The sequence below is a fragment of the Saimiri boliviensis genome, chromosome 2 (assembly GCF_048565385.1).
Source record: "Saimiri boliviensis isolate mSaiBol1 chromosome 2, mSaiBol1.pri, whole genome shotgun sequence".
NCBI classification, from domain to species: Eukaryota; Metazoa; Chordata; class Mammalia; order Primates; family Cebidae; genus Saimiri; species Saimiri boliviensis.
Window position 1 is genome coordinate 143,369,571 of NC_133450.1, and position 22,487 is coordinate 143,392,057.

Consider the following 22,487-nt stretch of genomic DNA (forward strand, 5'->3'; position numbering starts at 1 on the left):
AGTGGTGGTTTCCTGCTGCTCCCCAGGGCTTTCCCACATGCTACATTCAGAAAGAGTAGGGTGAGAGAGACAAGGGGAATACGCTTGGAACAGAGCCACCAGCATTTCTGCTCCTCTCCAGGAGTCGCTGACCAGAACGGCGCCCAGGCCTTGCCCTGCCACAGGGCCCTCAGGGCAGAAAATGGAGATGAAACTGAGGGTCAGCCTCTGGAGCCTGGGAAGTGAGGTTAAACGCCACCTGAGAAAGTCGGCGTTCTCTGTGGCTTCTTCTCTGGGAGGTGACGTGCCTCGAATCCTAAGGAGGGTGGAGGTGTGAAGCTGTCTGCCTCAGTGTGCTGAGGACAGGGAAGGCCTCAGCAGCCCCTGCACCTCCCTGTCCACGGCACGAGCCAAGTGCTGACTGTGCAGGGGACCCTCTCCCAGGCCCTCACCCGAATGCCCCTGGCTGTGGAAGAGGCACTCGCCGGGCCATGGGCAGCCTGCTCCCCTCTGCTGGGTTCCTGCCATGCTGAGGTGGCAGCCCCACTGTGGGACCACATCTCCTCACCATGGAGCAACAGAGCCACCTGGGAAGAGCCACTTCTAAGCAGCCACAAGGCCAACGATGCCCCCTAGGACGCCACCTGGCAGCAACTCCGGAGCAGAGGACTCTGGTGGGCCGACCGGGGCCTGGCACTGTGCACAGGCAAAGCTCCTCACTGCGGCAGCCCTTGGCAGGGCTCCAGGGACACACGCAGGGACACACGCCTGGATTCCCAGACCAGGCGCTGGACAGCGGCCACAAGAGCACCGCTTTTGGGTAGGGGGCCTCTAGCCACAACATCACCACGAGAGAAGCAGACAAGCAACGCGGGGCAGGCAATGAAGACGCGCACACACAAGGGCCTGGGGGCAGGTCCCCAGCCCCGACACATGGCGGCATGCATGCGTGAACTCAGTGCTGCTGAGAACAGAACACAACAACAAAAAGAGCCTGGGTGGTGTCTAGTTTTACCTTTTGGCTTTCAAAGACGTCCCATTCTCTTGGCTCTCATAGCAGGGGGAGGTGTCACCACCACCTGGCCTAACGGGCTTCTCCCCAAACCCTCCCGGCTCCAGCTTTCGGCTCTGTCTGTCAACCAAGGGTCTCTGACTGGAGAAGCTCCTCTTGGCCAATTCCTTCTTCTCACCCAAACCGGCTCCCGACAGGCCACCATCCACCTGGGAGTCGGGCTCGGACCCGGGGCCTTCCCGCCGCTCCCGCCGTTCACTGAAGTCGCTGCTCTCAGAGGCTGTCTCCCACTCCTCGTTGGCGTGATCGGAGGAGTTCTGGTACGAGAGTTCTGGGGACCGGCGGCCCACAGTGCCACTCTTGTCCCCAGAACACAGTTTGGGCCTGCCTGGCCACTGACCTGCCAGCAGGTGGGGCTCCTCCTCAGGTCCCCACAGGCCCAGGGACTCCCGTTCTTGCCGGAGGCGCCGGAAGCGAGGGGGCTTATCTTGGCGTGGGGGGCGCCTTCTCCTGAAGGGCCGGTTCTCTGCATTTTCAGAATCCACCACGTGGTCATCTTGGAAAAAGGACCTCTTGTCCTCTGAGCGGTTATCCTCGAAGCCCCTGCCACCAAACACATCAGGGTGTCTGTAGGAATCTGGAACATAGTCTCTGTCTGCAGATCGCCGGGATCCACATGTGTCAGAAGGGCCATATTCCTGCCAAGAGCTGCTAGGACTTTTGCTCTGCCAGTGGGGTGACTCTTTGGAAGCGAAGGTTCTCCGTCCATACCCGCAATTGCTCAGCCGCGGAGGGAGGGCGCGCCCAAAGGCCCGAGGGCCTCGGCTCTTGGCATCTAGACCGTTATGGTCCTCGGAGCACACCTTGTTGGACCGCCAAGAATCTCTGCAGTCGCCTTTCTTCAAGGTGCTCTCCTCCCTCTCCAGGAGCGAGCCTTCATTCCCGTTCTCGGAGCCCCTCTGCCGGCGCCGCTTGGGAAGTTCTTCATACTCTGAGCCCTCGCTGTGGGTTTCACTGGCAACTCTCCGCCTGGGCTTGGCTCTGGGGCAGTCCTCTGGCCGAGCAAACTCTCGTAGGCCCCGGCCCCGGCCACTGCGCTGGTTGCTGCAGTAGATGCTGCGGGCTCCCAGGACCCCCCCGCCACAGAGGCTGCTTCCGTTGCCGCCAGCAGGCCGACCACGAAAAGTGAACTCTCTGAAACCACGGCCCCGGCCCCGGGCCTGCCCTCTGACCCCAAAGGCTTGCTCCTCATCAATAAAGATCCAGTTATTTCTCTTCGTGGGGGGAACTTCGCTGGACTCTCGTGGGGGTCTGGTTTCCCAGGCCTTGTCAGGTTTCTCCTCCTCTTCAAATTTGGTGGCCTCATGGTCAAAAGTGGTGTGGGCAGGGCCCTTGTCCTCCAAAGTGGCAGCAGAGGAGTTGGCCAGAGAGGCATTGTTCTCTTCATCCTCGTCCTTTTCTGCCGTAGGGCTCTGCTCCTTCTCCTTGGCCAGCCGGGCGCTCTCCTCCCCTAGCTCCTGCTTAATCTTCTCGAGCTCCTTCTCCTTGTCTTCCACCTTGAGGGCTTTTAGAACTGGTTTCTTGATGGGTCCCGACCTCCGGGTCCTGCCCATCTGCTCCGGGTGCTGGCTGCTGGAGCTCCGGGGCTCAGGAGTCCATTCGGGCTCCGAGGACGGCTGTTTGTTGGGGCTCCCCTTCTTGTCCCAGGAGGAGATGTTAAAGGCTGTCCCCTCCCGGGGTGCCTCCCGCTCGACACCATGGTCTGTGTCAGCGGTCTTTGCCTGGTGGCTAACGTCCCAACTGCCACACTCTGGCTTTTTCTCATCTGGGGCAAAGTCAGGCCCCAATGGGGAACACCTGAGGTTTTGGGTGTGACCCCCAGGAGTACCTGCTTCCTTAATATTTTCTTGGGGTGGAAACAAAAGCTCCTGGCCTATTCTTTGAGAAGAGATACAGCTGTCAAAGTCTGCTTGGGCCTTCTTGTCAAAAGCACTCAAGTACTCCTCCCCTCTCTCCTCAAAGAGATCGCGCTGGGCACTTACGCCCCCTGACCTTCCGAGTGAGGCAGAGAAAGAGCTTTCATTCCTGAAAAGGAACCAGAAAAATCAGTCAATGTGATTGGAGCCTGGTTCCTGTTTTCCATGCTGAACACAGAGCTTAGTTTTAAAAAGAAAAAAAAAAATTTTTTTTAAGATAGTTAAAAAAAAAAAAAAAAACATATGCAACAACATTTGCTCTATCTTTAAACATGTCTCAGAAATGCCAGGCCATGAATTGGTTGGTGGCCCCTGGAGTCCATGACAGTGAAGAGTGTCGTGGCTGCTGGGTGGACGTGGCCTGCCCCCTGGAGACAGAGGAGCCGAGCAATCCTCCGTGTCAAAGAGCAAGCTGGAGCCTGGGAGGCTGTGAAGAGTCTGGGGCCAGGGGGCGGCAGGGCTAACTATTTACTTCCACAGAAAAGAGCCAAGACCCACACTCTGGACCCCAACTGCCTTGTGAAGCCCCCACCCACCTGCCCTGTACCCAGGGCTTGATGACCCTCCCCCGCCCAGGACTTCTCCTTCACCTTAAGTCTCACCATCAGAAAAGGGCCTCTTGCCCAAAGCATTCAAGCAATCCTCCTCATACTCTCCTTCCCCAGAGGGGCTCCTTCAAAGAAGCCCATCTCCCATGGGCAGCGTCTCCTAAGGTGGTAGCTCAGCCCACAGCCCTCTTGATTAGGACCTGAGTCTTCCTTCAGTGGCAAGGCAGCAGGACCAGGCTTCATCTCACCTGACACGCATGTCCATAGCCAAGGTGTCGCTCGACTTTGGGTGTGGGAGCGGGTAGCCCTTGCTCTGCAATGCCATGTAGCCCTCTGGGCTCCACACAGGGGTTGGATCAATTGGGGTCACTTTTCTTTCTTGGAGTGAGGGCACACAGTTCTGATCCTCAGAGCGACAGCCGGTCCCATTGAGGGATTCTTGGGGCATCATGGGCTTCATCAGTCCTGAAGAAGGCAAAGACTGATCTACGTCATCTCATTTAGAAAGCCCCACTCCAATCTGAGGATTAATCAAAGGCCCAAAGAAGACAACCGTCAAGTGGATACAGAACCCCACCCACCTAAACATCACAGGGCTCTTAATCTCTTTCCTGACCTGAGGACCTCTGAAGGCACACATGCATGCACCCTGATTGGTTCAAAGACCTGTGAAGCCCAAGGAAGCGGGGGGCAAGAAAAGCACATTTGTCAGTTATGGGCTTGGTCCTTAACACTCACAGGACAGGGGATGAAGCCTTTCTATACAGGGCAGGGAAATATAACTGTTTAAAACAAAGACCCAAAAGGGCCACACCCTCAAACGGCACATTAGACAGATGTAAGCGCTTTACTACTGGGAAGAGATCGGGGTGGGGGGGGTCTGTCTGTCTGGCCTGAACTGGGGCAGGGAAACAACTGCCCTCTTCCAGGAATTCAGACGCACATGCTTGCTTTCATAGGGGTTTAAGGGATGGAGACCAGATTTCTACCTTCCCAAATGGTCCAGAAACCTCGTAAGTTAATATAAAAGGTGGTTCTAGGCTGTCAGAAGGAAACAAAAACACTCTGAAGGAACACAGCCTCAACCCGAACAATCCTGGATCACCACAGATAAAATGCTATTGAAACTTGAGTTCTCAGTCCCAAATTATCAGAACATATGGGAAAGGTAACCCACCACGAATTGATGGTGAGCCCACAGGATCAGATGCCTCCCCAAGAACTTCAATTAACAGAACAATCTGTTAAATATCAGAAAATTATCTTTTAAATCATTAAAAGCATAAAAGGAGAAATAAAAACTTTAGAAAAAATGAGACTTGCTCAACAAACTCAAGTAATAAAAACATACAGTCCCTGGGCCAGGAGCAGTGGCTCATGCCTGTAATCCCAGCACTTTGGGAGCCAAAGGCAGGAAGATCACTTGAGATCAGGAGTTCGAGACCAGCCTAGACAACATGGTCAAGCCCCGTATCTACTAAAAACATAAGAATTAGCTGGGTGTGGTGGTGCAGGCCTATAATCCCAGCTACTCAGGAGGCTGAGGCAGGAGAATCGTTTGAACTCAGAAGGCAGAAGTTGCACTGTGCTACTGCACTCTGGCCTAGGTGACAGAGCAAGAATGTGTCTCCAAAAAAAAAAAAGGGGGGGGGGGGAGTGTGTGTGTGTGTGAGTGTGAGTGAGAGAGAGAGAGAGAGAGTGTGTGTGTGTGTGTGTGTGTGTGTGTGTGTGTGTGTATGTATATATATTTTTTATACAGTTACTAAAATTAAAAGCCCGTTGGGAACATTAGAAAGCAGGTAAGACACAGCAGGGGAGATAACTGGAAAATAGCCCTGAGGCAATTTCCCAGAAGGCCAACACAGAAAGAACCTATCTCTCACATTTTCTAAGACATTTGGGAAACAGAATGAGAATGGACAAAATAAACCTAATGGAAGCCCTAGAAAGAATGAGGAAGTGGCAATATTTGAAGTGATAATTAGAAGAAAAATTTCCAAAAATAATTAAAGACAAACATTTTTAGATTCAAGCACAATGAATATTAAGCAGAATAAAATATAGATGTACCCCTAGACACCATACATTGAGACAGAACTATAGGACACCAAAAACAAAGAGAAGATTTTTAAAGTACCCAGAGAGAAAACGGAGTATCCAAAAATGATGCTCTACTGTTTCCATTTCAGCAGCAAGAGGAGCCAAAAGAAATGGAATTAGCCAGGCATGGTGGTATTCACCTATAATCTCAGCTACTCAGGAGGCTAAGGCAGGAGGATCACCTCAGCCTAGGTGGTAGAGGCTTCAGTGAGCTGAGATTATGCCACTACACTCCAGACTAGGTGAGAGAGTAAGACTCTGTCTCGAAAAAGAAAAAGAAAATTCACCTTCACAGCATTGAAAGAAAACAACAATCAACCCAGAATTCTATACCCAGCTACACTAGCATTCAGGGTGATATAAAGAGTTTTTAGACATAGACTTTTTGGCAATAGATAATCTATTGCCAAAACCTTTAAGAACTCAAAAACGTGTCCAGGTACAGTGGCTCACGTCAGTAAACCCAAAACTTTGGGAGGCCGAGGTGGGTGGATCACGAGGTAACGAGTCTAGAGACCAGCCTGGCCAATACGGTGAAATCCCGTCTCTACTAAGAACGCAAAAATTAGCCAGGCGTGGTGGCAAGCGCCTGTAGTCCCAGCTACTCAGGAGGCTGAGGCAGGAGAATCACTTGAACTCGGGTGAGTGGAGGGTGCAGTGAACTGAAATTGCACCACTGCACTACAGCCTGCACAACAGAGCGTGACTCAGTTTCAAGCAAACAAAGCAAAACAAACAAAAGAACTGAAGAGCATAAAGAATGTACTTTGTGAAGTAGTAAAATGAATCCCAGAGGGGAAAAAAGATAAAACAAGGAAAAAGCAGTAAGAAAACTCTTTAAGTATATAGGCACATTGGAACAATCACAGACTGGATTAAAAAACAAATATAGGGCCGGGCGCAGTGGCTCAAGCCTGTAATCCCAACACTTTGGGAGGCCGAGGCGGGTGGATCACGAGGTCAAGAGATCAAGACCATCCTGGTCAGCAAGGTGAAACCCCGTCTCTACTAAAAATACAAAAAGTTAGCTGGGCATGGTGGCGTGTGCCTGTAATCCCAGCTACTCAGGAGGCTGAGACAGGAGAATTGCCTGAACCCAGGAGGAGGAGGTTGCGGTGAGCCGAGATCGCGCCATTGCACTCCAGCCTGGGTAACAAGAGCGAAACTCTGTCTCAAGAAAAAAAAAAAAAACCAAAAAAAAACAAATATAGGATTAAAAAACAAATATAGGCCAGGCGTGGTGGCTCATGCCTGTAGTCCCAGCACTTTGGGAGGCCAAAGCAGGCAGATCACTTGAGGTCAGGAGTTTGAGACCAGCCTGGCCAACACAGTAAAATCCTGTCTCTACTAAAAATACAAAAAAGTCAGCCGGGCATGGTGGCGGGTGCCTGTAATCCCAGCTACTCCAGAGATAAAGGCAGGAGAATCACTTGAACCTGGGAGGCAGAGGTGGCAGTGAGCCGGTATCACACCACTGCACTCCTGCCTGGGTGACAGAGTAAGACCCTGTTTCAAAAACAAAAAAAAAAAACACAAAAATTAGCTGGGCATGGTGGTGGGCACCTGTAATCCCAGCTACTTGGGAGGCTGAGGCAGGAGAATTGCTTGAACCCGGGAGGCAGAGGATTCAGTGAGCTGGAATAGCACCACTGCACTCTAACCTGTGCCACAGAGTAAGACTCTGTCTCAAATGATAATAATCCCAATAAATCTCAAGGGACCAACTTTTACAGTTAAAAGTCATAGGCTTTCGGAGTGATAAAACCACACACATCTTGTAGATACAAAAATACCCCAAAAATCAAGGTTCAAAGAGGCTAATAGTAAAAATTGGAACAAAAGATTTCAAATAAGTACTAATCAACAGAAAACTAGAATAATTATATTACTATCAGACAAAGTAGACAATAAATATAGAAAGCACAATTAATGATAACAAGGGTGCTATATAAGGATAGAAGGAACAGGTATGCCTCCAGATAGACAAAGCAAAAACTGAAAGACTCCCAAAGAAGATCTGACAAATCCATAATCATAGTGGGACATTTTAAAACACTTTTTAGTAGCTGGTAAAAGAGAAAAAAATTTACAACAATGAAGATATTTGCACAACACAATTAGCATGCTCAATTTAATGGACTATATCCAACCAGAGAATACAACCTTTTCAGGCAAATATAAAATGTTAAAAAAGAATCTCCATGTAAGAGGCTACAGAGGAAATCCAACAAATGTCAAGCAACCTAAGTCAGGAGTTGGTCAGCAATTACAGCCATTAAACAAAACTCAGCCTGCTGCCGTTTTTACAAGCAACGTTTTATGGAGAAACAACCATGCTCATTCACTTACCATCGATTGTTTGTGGCCGCTTTTGTCCTACAACACCAGAACTGACTACTTGATCCAGGCCTAACAGACTTACTATCTGGTCATTTGTAGAAGTCTGCTGACCCCTGGTCTATGTCACATAGACCATATTATCTGACCAAAAAGCAGCTGCATTAGAAATTAATACCACAAAGAGAACAATAAAGCCAAAAATTAATAAACTAAGCATGTAATATTTTAAAGGCACTAATAAAAGAAAAAGCAGACATTATTAAAATAAAACCCAAGTAAGAGAGAGGAATGAGGAAACCCAAAAACTTGATTTTAAAAAGGCACTAGACAAACCTTGGGAAAGATTAATCAAGGAAAAAAGAAAAAGCACAAAGAATGTTAAGAATGAGAAGAGGGACAAAACGACACAGCAGAAATCCAAAATTAATTAAAGCAATTTATGATACATGATGTTCATGACTTTTCCAACAATTCTTTATGAAAGAACTATCACTGTACCTACACTCTGCAAGTCAGTACTTTGAAACTCAGACCAGTTCTGTACTTGACAAAGAACCAGACCAAAATCCAGGTGTGTTAAGATGACACCCTTGACCACTGAGCTATCCTGCGTGCTACAGGTATGAACCATCAGACCACAGTGCTTACCTGAGGGATGCAGGGCGGAGGGGTAGAAGTCCACTGGGGTCCGAGTGGGCGTGATGCGTGGGTCCATGTAGGAAGGCATCATCATCCACCTGGGATCGAAGCCCAGCATCTGGGGGTGGTGTGGATAAAAGGTGCGTTGGGGGTGGGAGGGTGCGGGGTACACCGGCTGCCAGTGCTGCATCTTGTAGAGCTGCTCCTGCCCAGGCAGAAAGAGAGACTTGGTCAGGCAGGTTCGGCAGGGGCAGAGATGCTACCTAACACGCCCTTCCAGCTTTCCAGCAGGCAGTACAGAAAGCCCACCCAAAACAGAAGACCAAGGAGGGGAGGGATGAGCAGCTGCTCAAGGGGGAGCCCCCAGTGTGTTACAGCTTGCAAGCTGAGGTCCCTGTCCAAGGCTGGTGGACAGCCATACCATTATCACAATGGAGGCCCATGTGCACCTGTGCTACATGAGACAGGCTAGGTTTTCACTTAGATCAGACACTCCTGGAACCCACCAGCAGCCTCCCACAGAACGTCTGGACGCTGGCCACTTCTCCCCTTCTGTAGCTACCACCTGAGAGGAGTCAGCATCCCTTCCCTGCTCCCTCCTGGCCCCTTCAATCCATCTCCATCTGCAATGAGGGTGATCTTTTCACATACACGCACCCCACCCCCAATATATCGACCCCTGTCAAAAGACCCTTCAGTGGTTCTCCACTGCTCTCCGACTGACAGCCCAAATCCTACGAGGCTACTCGTGACCTGCGGGGTTAAGATGAGGGCTGGGTCCCGTGTGGCCTTGCCCAGTGTTCTCTAGCTTTGCCTCGCACAACTGGCCCTCCGCTTTCTGCTCCAGTCCTGACACCCACTTCAGGCCATGGGAACACACTGGGGCCCCTAGGTAAGCACCTCTTTCCACCATCACTAAATACAGGTTTCCAGCTTAAACACATCCTCTAGGAAGCCTGTCATAACCCCCAGACTACACCAGGTCCCTGGTTCTCTGTTCCCACAGAACGGCCAGTGCTCTTTTGTTGTACTCACAGCAGTTGATGGTTTTTCCTGGTGGCAACCCTCACCAAACCCTAAGAGACTCCCTGTGCACCCTTACCACCAGCACCACACTTGGGATACAGAACATTTGCACAAATGGGTAAACAGAAACCATCAGTGAACTACTCGAAATCAGGGCCCTTCCTGATTTCAGACCCTGCTTCTTATCCCATCAGTGACCTTGGGCACTAATTTCTAAAGGAACCCTGAATTGGCCTTGAGGCCAGGACTCACTGCTGCATCACACTCTGAGGACACCCAAGTGGCCTACAGCACATACCCTTCCATTCCACAAACAGAAAGGCCGCCAACCCTCCTGGCAGTCTATAGCACATCCTCAGCTGATTCTCTGGACAGTTCTGTTGGCGCTCCTATCACCTATTAAGAGCACTCAATAAATACAGCTCATCAATCAAGAGACTTGAGTCACTCACTGTCTCAGTCCACAGAGAAGGCTGTGGGCCTCCATCTCCCACCTCCTCGTCCTGTCTAGACCCTAGGTCCCCAGGGAACATGACCAGACAGGCTGTCTTCGTGCTTTCAGACCTTCTCTTCTTAAGGAAGGAATTACCCATCACTTCCCTTCACACCTCAATTGCCCAGAGCAATTGTCACTGCTAGGTTTGGCACATATAATTCCAGAGATCTCCCCAGTCAGTAATTCTATACCCCACGAACATGAGTAACTGTGCAGTGCCTGCCTATACTACCATGCGCTAAAAGCAATTAAAGGCAGTGCCTGGAATGCTCCCAGGGGCCTAGAGGAGAGAAGAGGCTGGGGAGAGAAGTTTAAAGGTAATTAAGTGAGATACTGGGAAAAACCTTAAGACCTTGGTTTGTTTCTCCACGGCACATGCGTTTTGAAACATTTTCAGTTTGCTTTAGTAATAATTTACTGCACACCTTGCTGTTGGGTGTGCACTAGGTAACATCTATGTATCATCTCAGTTTCCCACCAAAATGTACTATTCCTCAGCAATGACTACTGGGTTCCTTTACTTTATTACTACTCTAGTAGGCACGATTGCTGATGAGTGCTTCAAGACTATCAGGACTAGGAGAGACTGGTGGAATTACAAACATTATTCACATGATCTTTAGGACAAAAAGTAGGTCCCTTATAGAGTTCTCATGAAAAAAATAAATAAATAAAGTTTATAAAAAGCCAACAATGGTAACACCAATAAACCAGTTCATAGGCGTTATGGTATGAAACGCTCTGCCATGTTAAAAGGCAGGTATTCGTTCTTCCTGGTTTACACATGAAGAAGTATGGGTGAGAGGGGCATGACTGACCCGTCCAAGGCCATGCACAACTAGTTCAGCAGCACCATCAGGAAGGGAGCCCAAGCTGTGCAACCTGAAACTTCCAAACCTACGTCCTTAACCCAAAGGTGGCATGCCTCTCTGTGACAGCTCTTAACTCACAGGCCTCCCTTACACCTTGGGAGGACCCCAGGGCGGGACCCACTGTCCTCTAAGGAATGTCCAAGGTGTATTGCTCTGAAATAAGCAACCGCCCTGCACACAAGAAAAATGGAGTTCATTATATACAGCACAAAATAGGTTCCTTTCCAATATTAGAAAACAAGGTCAATAAACCACAACAAGGAACCTCCACCACCTGGAGACATAAATAACGGCCAGGGGCTGATCTACCAAGGTCACACGTTTTGGGGTGCAACTCCCGATGTCTCCACTGTTCTTGGGAGCACAGAAGGGGTATTCTGATCTAAGCTGGAGGTGGGCATGGGGATGGTGGGAGGACATCTGCTCGGCACTCAGGCCCATTTGTCACAGACTTTTATCATCTCATCTGTTTACCTGCTGCTGCTGCTGCTGCTGCTGCTGCTGCTGCTGCTGTTGCTGCTGCTGGCGCTGGAATCGGGGAGGAAGGGACTTCTGATACTTGCTGAACTCCTGTGCAGGGGACCCCGCCTCTCTGGCCTCTTCCTCACTGCTGCTGCTCTGTGCCACTGCTGGGGACGCTGTGGGTGCCTCTGCTGGGAATGTGGTGGGGGTCTCCTGGGCAGGAAATTCTGGGGAGTCTAGAGAATATACCAGCAGAGAAATACCACAGTGAGCTCACAGGAGCTCAGCCAACCAAGTGTTTACCAGCAAGTACTTCTTCCTGTTGGCACAAACACTCTATGGCTAGAACAGTCACGTCCCTGAACCCTGGCCCTACGCCGAACGCAGCACATGCACGAGCTCAGGGACTCCCCACAACACACGTGAGGAGTCTTCACCTGCTGTCACCTTACAGACTAGGATACTAAGAGTCAAGAAATTAGATGATGTCTAATCTGATTTCAGGTGAAAAATGTTTTATTAAAAACGACTAATAAGGCCAGGCATGGTGGCTCAAACTCGTGATCCCAGCACTTTGGGAGGCCAAGGCAGTGGATCACTTGAGGTCAGGAGTCCAAGACCAGCCTGGCTAACATGGTGAAACCCCATCTCTTCTGAAAATACAAAAATTAGCTAGGCATGGTGGGTCCACACCTATAATCCCAGCTACGTGGGAGGCTGAGGTTGCAGTCAGATTGCACCATTGTACTCCAGCCTGGGTGATGGAGCAAGACTCCAACTCGAGAAAAAAAAAAAAAAAAAAAAAAAAGGACTGATAAAATAAAGAACAGCTAGGAACTCAGTGACAGCTCACATATCCCACATCTGAACAGCAGAAATCCAACATATGGAAAGCCCGTTATGACTTCCTGCTGGCAAGGATATAAAAAACAATTTTTTAAAAAAAGAAAAAAACAAAAACAAGAGAAAGGTTGTGCTACCTGAGCACATTTTCCAGGCTCTCCTTGGCCATTTCTTCATCTGCAAATAAGAATAACCACCATACGTACACCCAGGGCTTCTGTGAGAATTAAATTAAGTATAGATTTATGCTGAAGACAGTGCCTGACAAGCAGAAAATGCTCAGTGTAACTTCGCCATAGGACTGGCACAGCCCTCACTCAATCTTTAATAAAAGGAGATCAGAAGGAAAACTAGAGATGAATTCCCTGACCAAAAGGGCACTAGGACTCTCAGGTGACCAATCACCTGAGAAGCTTTCAGAGCTTCAAACATCCCCTTGTCTTTTAACAAGAGCTGATCTGAGTTTATTTTTAAGTATTAGAAAGGAAACAGCTAATTATATTCTTTAAAACTGCGACACTCTGCTTAATATAGCACTGTTTAATCACTCTTAAACAGGGCCATGTCAGCCAGACACGGTGGCTCATGCCTATAATCCCAGCACTATGGGAGGCCAAGGCAGGTGGATCACTTGAGGTCTGGAGCTCCAAACCAGCCTGACCAACATGATGAAACCCTGTCTCTACTAAAAATACAATAATTAGCTGGATGTGGTGGCGCGTGCCTGTAATCCCAGCTGCTCTGGAGGCTGAGGCCAGAGAATAGCTTGAACCTGGCAGGGGACGGTTGCAGTGAGCCTAGATCCCACCACTCCAGCCTGGGTAAGAGTGAAACCCTCTCTCTCTCTCTCTCTCTCTCTCTCTCTCTCTCTCACACACACACACACACACACACACAAAGGGCCACGTGATCCATTTCTCTTAGAATCAACAACAGGAGCAACGGGGCTTATTTTTTTATTCTAGGTTAAAGGATCTGAGGTTTTATTGAAGTCCTGGGGCACTCGTGACTTTGGTTGGGCAGGGACAGTGGTAACAATTGTGACGATGAGTATCATCAGCGAGCAGATGCATTTCTATGTCCCAGAAACTGGAGCATGCTATACACCCCTCAGCATGATGTGTACTCATTCCATTTCACAGACAAAGAAACAGGCTCCAGAGAGGTGAGCTGCTCTCCAGCTAGTTTAAGACGTTCAGAGGGAGAAGGAAAAAGGGCTGAAAAACTACCTACTGGGCACTATGCTCACTACCTGGGTGACAGGGTCATTTGTATCCCAAACTTCAGCATCACACAATGTACACCCTTAATAATCTAAAATAACAGTTGAAATTATTAAAAAGTTCAAATAGGATCAGGACCCCAGGCATTTGACCCAGGCCTATGCTTTTAACAACTGATGCTTCCCAGTACGATCTCGTCATAAGCCATAGGTTCTGCTAGCTCAGGAGGAAGGCAGGTGCAAGTAACAAGCCGGTGACAACAGGCCAGGGTTTCCACTTGGTGGAAAGAGGGCCCAGCTCTTACCTTTGCAGAGAGCAGGGCCGTTTTCCTGGGGCGATGCCTTCTCAGCACTTGGAGACCGGGGCACTTCCTTCTCTGCCTGCTTCCGGGCCTCACCTGCCTTCCGCGCCTGCTTGCACTTCTGGTCCAGCTGCTTGAGTTTGGCGGCACAGGCAGCCAGCCTCTCTTCCCGGGCTCGGCGCTCCTCTTCTTCCCGGCGCTTTCGGGCTCGCTCCACCGCCTCAGACATCTCTGACTGAATGAACTTCTGCCTCGGTGGGGGCTTTTCCTCCTTGTCCTCGATGGACTGTTGCCGGAACACGCTGCTGATTGAGGACTTCTGCCAAGAGAACGTCTCTGAGATAAGGAGGCAGGTCCCAGACCCGGGATATAGGGACCACTCCCATTTTAGGATCACTTCTCCTCCCATAATCCTCAAGCACCTTCAAGAGGCAGTGCAGGCGTGTGACAGACAGAGAGCTAGATTCAAATCCTGCTCTGGCCTCTGCTGTATGTGGAATGGGGTTTAGGCCAAATGTCAACTCTCCACACCTCACTTCCTCACTTCCTTGTTTTTAAAATGGGGACAACAAAGCAAGCTCTTATGATTGTGAAGGTGAAACCATGTTTGCAAAGCACTCTACACTGCGACCACACACGGGAAACACTCCTATCACTGCTGATGGGCATACAAGCTAAGGGCCTCCATGGCTAATGAACTGCCAACAGGAAGCCACACACTGATTATTCCTGGGTCAGGAAACCGCTACTCCTGCCTGCACGAAAATACATAAACCCCTGGACTCCTGGAGAGAAAGAGCCAGAGGAAAATAAAATTCACTGTCAGACATAAAGCTTCAAAGTGCTCTTTATAGAGAAAGGCATGTCTAGCCAAGTGCGGTGGCTCATGCCTATAATTCCTGCACTTTGGGGGGCCAACATGGGGACTGCATGAGCCTAGGAGCTTGAGATTATCCTGGGCAATATGGTGAGACCCTGTATTTACAAAAATAAAAATTACAAAAATTAGCTGGGCGTGGGTACATGCCTATATGGTCCCAGCTACTCAGGAGGCTGAGGCAGGAAGGATCACTTGAGCCCAGCAGGCTGCAGTGAGCCGAGATCACACCACTGTACTACAGCCAGGGAACAGAGCCAGACCCCGTCAAAATAAAACAAAAAAGCATGTATAAAAAAAAAATCTCTTTTGGATATTTATCCATTTCTGAGCTTCTTGATGGTTGCCAGTTACTGGATAACCACAGTGCCAAAATGCAGAGTGAAAAGTTCTTAACTCGGATGCTTTCTCACTGGTCTGCAGGGGTAAAGCTGCATGCAGACCTTGCTACAGCACAAATGATGGACAGGTGGCACCTGAGTTCCAGCCACTGAAATTCTAATAAGATCTGACTATCAGAAAAAGGCAGGACTTCCTGTTTTGAATACTAATGACACAGATGTATATAATTGTCAAAAATCAAACCAAAGAAACAGGATTTAGGCCTTTTCTTGTAGGTTAATAGTACTTTAGTAAACGAAATATACAAAAACTTACTGCAGTCAAGGAATTTCCTAACAATTAACTTCTCATAAGCCAGAGGTAAGTATTGCAATCTTAAGATTATAAATTTCTAATTTAGAAGCATGAAGGTAAATTTACATATTATCATTGAAGCCGAAGTGTGCACTTTCCTTTCTCTTTGCCATTGAGCATGAGTGTCTGTCTATACCTTTCTAATGGCTGTGTGTTGATCAGTTCATGGCTCATACCATAAACTGCCTAACTGCCTTTATCCCATGGGATTCAATACACTACTGCACATCAGCCTTCATGCCTAACCCCGATTACTTCCTTCAGATAATTTCCTAGAAAGGAAATAACAGACCCAGAGGGCACAGGTACAGTCAAGACCTTTGATGTGCCTTCCTACACTGCCCTGAAATTATGATCACTTTACAGACTAAATATTCTGCAAAGTAATTTGAAATAAGACCATTTTTTAAGAAATTTGGTCAGAAGAGCCTGGGGGCAGTGGTTTAAACCTATTAATACCAGTGCTTTAGGAGGCCAAGGCAGGTGGACTCCCTGAAGTCAGGAGTTCAAGACCAGCCTAGGCAACATGGTGAAACCCCATCTCTGCTAAAAATACAAAAATTAGCTGGGTGTGGTGGCACACACCTGTAATCCCAGCTACAGGTGAGATTACAGGTGAGAGGCTGAGGCAGGAGGATTGTCTGAACCTGGGAGGCGGAGTTGTAGTGAGCTGAGACTGCACCACTGCACTCCAGCCTGGGTGACAGAGTGAGACTCTATTTCAAAAATAAAGAAATTTGGTCAGAAGATTCCTTGGATACATAAATTAAGTATATAGATTTCATCACTATTGATGTTTAGTTAATTTATAATGCTGTTGTAAGTACCTTAAAGTGAAACCTTTTGAATACTGATAAGCACTACTTCTTGGCTGGTGAAAAGGAAAAAAATAGGGAATACTGAGCAATCTCAACATGTAAATGAAAATGTGGATTAACTGCAGAATAATTTCCAAGAGCAGTGGCACTGTGTCTATTTTGTTTCATTTTGTGTCTCTTGTACCCAGCACTTATGTATGTGCCTATACGTGTATATAATAGGTATTCAATTAGCAGACTGCAGCTTAAGGGCATTTTCCTTTTCTAAGAATGTAGAATAGGAGCCTTTTAAATATTAAGCAAGAAGCAGGATGGGCATGGTGGCTCACGCCTGTAATCCCAGCACTTTGGGAGGCCAAGGCAAGCGGATCAGGAGTTTGATATTAGCCTGGCCAACATGGTGAAACCCTGTCTCTACTAAAAATACAAAAATAGCCAGGCGTGGTGATGCATGCCTGTAATCCCAGCTATACAGGAGGCTGAGGCAGGAGAATCACTTGAACCTGGGAGGCTGAGGTTGCAGTGAGCCAAGATTACGCCAATGCACTCCAGCCTGGGTGACAGAGCAAGACTCCGTCTCCAAAAACAAATAATAAAAAATAAATAGCAAAGAGCACTGAAAATAGCAGGCTTTACCAAGTGTATTCAAAGTCATGACTCTCCCTTCCCCAGCCCTCCCACTCCTGAACAGTCTAGTCCCAGTGTCATCAGGTGTAGCAAGGCAAGCCAGGCACCTGGTACCAAGGAGTCTTGGAGGCTCACTGCACTCCAAATGGTCAGAGTCCAGGCAAGGAGAGGAGGGCATGCCCGTGAAGGTGTGGAGCTAGAGCCCAAGCTGGATGAGGGGGACATTCATAGGCAGAGTTGGCCCAGCAGGGACACTGAGGTCCAGGAGTGGGGACAATGACACCTGAGTGGGCAAGGAGGGCATCTGTGCAAGGGAGAGAGCATAGCAGCAGAAATAAGATTGGTTACACACAGGGATACTGAGCAAGTGAGTATAAGTACGAGGAACAGCTCACTGTTAGAGAAAGGAAGTGCAAACATGCACTGGGAGGAACAGGAATGGAGTCTGTGGAACTGGAGGTATCAATGAGAACACAGAGTTCTCAACCTGGATAGATACAGAAATAATACAGGTATGAATGTATTTGTGCACACATGTATATACCTAAATACATCCCCTGCAAATGTCCGCTGAGGAGGTCCAGGAGCAGTGACACCCCAATGGCAAGGAGCCTGCTGGGGCTCAGACACTGGTTTCTAAATATCATCCTGCACTAAAAAGAAATAGGACTTCGTGGAGAAAGGACTGATCCCAGACAAGACAGGTCAAGAACAAGATGAGTCCAGGAAAGATAAAGGGCTCCATAAAAGGATGAAGACAGTTAAAAAGGACACGCACTGGCCTGACAGGGCTCCCGATGGCCAACCGGGTGACAGCAGCAGATTATCACCCACTGATGTAAATAAAAAAACAAACCGAAAGCTTGATCAGAAATGGGATATTCAGTCTCAAAGTTTCCCCCAACAAAATTATTATCAACTACAAATAGAGAAAAGAGTTAACTCTACAATATGAAATCTGGCAGGGACCCTGTTAATCAAGAGACGGAAGTGGACATAGCCAGAGGGAGATAGGGTGAAGGCGTGGTTGCCTTGGTGGGATGCAATGAGAAAAGTCAGGTCTTGTCGGAGAGATCCCTGCCAAGGATGGCAATCTTGGACCTCTTCACAATAAAGATGATAATAAACCCAATTTGAGGGGCAATCCACTGCTTTGTCATGTTCCAAAGCCTCAAAGTCATGAAAGTTAAGGAAAGGCTGAGGAACTGATCCAGACTGAAGAAAACTAAAGGCATGTGATTCTGAACTGGATTCTTTCAGTAAGGACATTAATGGGACAACTGGTAAAAGGTGAATGGTGTCTGCACATTAAATGGCAATCAATGATCAAGGTTAATTTCCTGGAAGTCACTGTGGTTACCTGGGTGGAATTTCACTGTCTTGGTAGGAAATAAGCATCACATTACGTGTAAAGAGACTCATCAGGGTGACAACTTACTCAATTAGTTCAGAAAAAGCATCGTTTGTACTGTACTTCCAACTTTTTCTATCACTTTGAGGCTATTTTAATGATTTCTTTTCTTTTTTTTTTTTGGAGATACGAGTTTCACTGTGTTGGCCAGGATGGTCTTGAACTTCTGGTCTCAAGTGATCCTCCTGCCTCAGCCTCGCAAAGTGTGAGAGCCACCATGCCCAGCTGTTTTAATTTTTTAAAATGAAAACAATAGGACAAACACAATGGCTTATGCCTATAATCTCAGCACTTTGGGAGACTGAGGCAGGAGGATCTGTTGAGCCCAGGAGTTCAAGACCAGCCTTGGCAACATAGTAAGACCTCATCTCTACAAAAAATGAATGAAATGAGCCAGGAGTGGTGACACACCAGTGGTCCTAAGCTACTCAGGTGGCTGAGATGGGAGGATGGCTTGAGGGTGAGAGGTGGAGGATAGAGCAAGACCTTATCTCAAAAAAATAATAAAAATAGCCAGGCATGGTGGCTCACATCTGTAATCCTAGCACATTGTATCGCTTGAGCTGGAGTTTGAGACCAGCCTGGGCAACACAGTGAGACCCTGCCTCTACGAAGAGATTATTTTTTAAAAAAGAAGAAATCTAAAAACAAAAAGGAAATGTCCACCCCGGACTTTTTCAGAAACCCAGCCACTGAACTCAGAGAAGTTCAAATACATAGGCCAGCCAAGGGCCCTTGGTACCTGGTAGTCAGGGCCTGCTGCCCAGCCATGAAGCTTCCTGGATGGTGGCTGAGGGTCTGGTGGCTTTCGGACAACACGGGATGCACCCACCGCTTCAGCCCAGTCCTTCCCTTCCTCTTGAGTCCGCTTGGCGTCCACACTGTCCGCAGAGCTCACTGACAACTGCCGCTGCCTCCTAGGGTCCCAGCTGTTCCTAGGACAAAGCACATTTGCTATTAAGTTTATGCAGTCAGGTCAAGCAGGTCTGATCTCAATGGTCAGAGGTCTTGGGAATTGCAAAGTTAGCTGTCCGTATCATTTCCTTCATCAGAATGGACTACCACTCCCACCAAGTCCGTGTGACTTCCACAATTCAGAACTGCCGTTTACCAAGTCACTCTCATGAACAGAGCTCCAGGCAGGACGTGTCACACTCATTATTTCACTGACGCAAAATAAGTCCTCATGACCCTCACTTTAAAGCAAACTTGTCCAACCCACAGCTTAAGGGCCACATGTGGCCCAGGATGGCCTTGGGCTTTGGATGCAGCTCAACACAAATTTGCCAACTTTCTTAAAACATTATGAGAGGGTGGGTGCAGTGGCTCACACCTGTAACTCTAGCACTTTAGGAGGCTAAGCCAGGCCAATTACTTTAGGTCAGGAGTTCTAGACCAGCCAGGCCAACCTGGTGAAACCAAGTCTCTACTAAAAGTACAAAAATAAGCCAGGTGTGGTAGCGTACACCTGTAATCCTAACTACTCAAGAGGCTGAGGCAGGAGAATTGCTTTAACCCCAGAGGTCAAGGTTGCAGTGAGCCAAGATTACGCCAGTACCCTCGAGCCTGGACAACAGAATGAGACTCTGTTTCGGGGGAAAAACCAAACCAAACCAAACCACGTTATGAGATTTTTTTTTCCTGACTTTTTGACTTACCAGCTATCATTAGTGTATTTTAAGTGTGGCCCAAGACAACTCTTCCGACGTGGCCCAGGGAAGCCAAATGATTGGACACCCTTGTTTTGAAAAGACAGAAGCTGGGCCTGGTGTGGTGGCTCATGACTGTAATCTTAGCACTTTGGGAGGCAGAGGTGGGCGGATCACAAGGTCAAGAGTTCAAAGCCAGTCTGACCAACATGGTGAAACCGTCTCTACTAAAAATACAAAAATTGGTGCGTGCCTATAATCCCACCTACTCAAGAGGCCAAGGCAGCAGAATTGCTTGAACCTGGGAGGCGGAGGTTGCAGTGAGCCAAGATCATGCCACTGCATTCCAGCCTGGGTGACAAGGTAAGACTTCATCTCCAAAAAAAAAGTCAGTAGCTGAGTCTCATCAAGGTTAAGGGGACACCCCTCACAGATCTGAACCAGTACTCCCAGGTGCGTGTCTGATTCCTTTCAGTAGCAATCCCTTCCTATGCTCTGCACAAGCCGGCTGCTCAATAAATGCCCCTCAAAAGAACAAAAGATGACTACTGAACAGCGCCACAATAAAAAGAGCAAGAAGAGACAAGCAGAGCCTACACAGCATGGAAAAGGAGGAGGCATTCCAAACACAGCTGCAGGGGTGGCTGGTCAAGAAGGGAGATGGGTGCCATTCTCGTCTGGACACGTCACAGTAGAAGCAACAGCACTGGGACGAAGCATTTACAAGGGCCCAGGAACACAGCAGACCAGAGAAAAGCAGAAATCAGGGATGGCAGGTGTGTGGGCCTGCGTGTCTCCCCACACATATGTACATGGGGAAGGAGGGAAGACAAGGCAGGTAACACAACTCAGGAGATTATATAGCAGGCAACAACTGCCAGTGATTCCGACTTGATTTTGTAAGAAATGGAGACCACAGGAAAGCTGCTGACCTGTGGAAAAGACCTGTGTTTTTAGAAGATAACTATGGCAGGCTATGAAGGATGGGCCACAGATGACAGGATGAAAGGGTGGAGATGAACTGGTAGATGCATGGATGGTTCGGAAAAGGAGGAGGTCCCAACGGCCCCAAAGAAAATGAAAAGAGGAGAGAGGGCAAGTTTTGGGAGCCAATCATGTATGAGGAAATAAAGATGTCAAGTAAGACGTGGATGCTCTACCAGGTCACCAACCAGCTCAAAGAACATGAAAAAAAAAGAGCAGGTTTCAGGAGGAGGTAGTTCAGACACTCTCATTTTGAAGTGCCCTTGGTCATAGCCAGGGACAAAATTGCCTCCAAAACCAACGTCCAGTTCCTTCAGCGGAATATTCAGTTCCCATTGCCTCAAAGAGAGAAGGAACAGAGTGTCCTACTGCTCCAATCAACCTCTAAGAGCTTATGTCTTTGCCTTTGATTTAAATTCTTAATCACAGCCCCTTCTGAGCTTAGTGTTCCAGGAACTGACCCATAGGTATGTCCCAACTGCATCCAAAGCTTCAGCCGAAATCAAACAGCATGAAAGGAAATTACAGAATTTCATTTTTTGTGTGCCATCAGAGAATGAGTAGCAGAAAGTTATTACCAACTCCTCCCAGAAGATGGGCACTTACTTTAGGCACTTTTAGGTAAAGGATGAAATAACAAAAAGATGACTCACGGATTTGACTGAACAATATTCAGTTCAAGAGAACAAAGAGAAACGAGAACAAAGAGAAAAATATTCCCAAGACAACAGCAAAGCATTAATATCTAAACAATATATAACAATCACATTTTAAAGGAAAGCAGTGATAAATGTGAAGCAAATAGGCATTCTACACTGCAGCTTCGACCTTCTGGACTCAAGCAGTCCTCCCACCTCAGCCTCCTGAGTAATTGGGACTACAGGTGCACACCATGCCCAGCTAATTTGGGGGTATTATTTTAAAAGTATTAGTAAATGCTACTAATATTATGATAAAAACTGGAGGGATGAGAGTACAGTGCAGTACTTTCTAAAGGAAATAAAGTAAAACTAAACTAGTCCAAGGAAATGATCCAGAGAGAGAGAGAGAGAGAAAGAAACATGGTCAAATAAATTCAGGAAACCTGGCATCCATTCTGCTTCTCCACCTCCCAGTGTACTTAATTTTTTTGTTATTTTCTTTTTGAGACAGAGTTTTGCTCTGTTGCCCAGGCCGGAGTGCAGTGGCGTGATCTCCATTCACCTCACCCTCTGCCTCCTGGGTTCAAGCAATTCTCCTACCTCAGCCTCCTGAGCAGCTGGGATTACAGGCCCATTCCACCACACCTGGCTAATTTTTGTATTTTTAGTAGAGACGGAGTTTCACCATCTTGGGCAGGCCAGTCTCAAACTCCTGGCCTCAAGTGATCTGCCTGCCCTCTGAAGTGTTGGGATTACAGGCGTGAGCCACCGCACCTGGCCCTCAGAGTATGTTCAAGCCTCTGAGGGGTCTTGGAGTAAAGAAAGAAGTTGGCCGGGCACAGTGGTTCACGCCTATAATTCCAGCACTTTGGAAGGCTGAGGCAGGTGGATCACGAAGTCAAGAGATAGAGACCATCCTGGTCAACATGGTGAAACCCCGTCTCTACTAAAAATACAAAAAATTAGC

General features: G+C 48.0%; 1 protein-coding gene across 19 annotated transcripts in view; it reads right to left on the reverse strand.

The window, feature by feature from the left end:
* The window catches only part of PRRC2B (proline rich coiled-coil 2B), a 118,527-nt gene that overhangs the window by 21,626 nt on the left and 74,414 nt on the right, over positions 1–22,487 (reverse strand). For 16 of the 19 annotated variants that reach the window (XM_010341451.3, XM_074394603.1, XM_039461244.2 and 13 more), the window contains 6 exons: positions 18,989–19,181; positions 13,821–14,136; positions 11,463–11,686; positions 8,604–8,799; positions 3,764–3,980; positions 995–3,076 (listed from right to left, as the gene is read on the reverse strand). In XM_010341451.3, coding sequence (XP_010339753.2) covers positions 995–3,076; positions 3,764–3,980; positions 8,604–8,799; positions 11,463–11,686; positions 13,821–14,136; positions 18,989–19,181 — 3,228 coding nt within the window. The remainder of the gene's footprint in view (positions 1–994; positions 3,077–3,763; positions 3,981–8,603; positions 8,800–11,462; positions 11,687–13,820; positions 14,137–18,988; positions 19,182–22,487) is intronic. The other 3 variants (XM_074394607.1, XM_074394606.1, XM_074394605.1) reach the window with 3 other exon arrangements.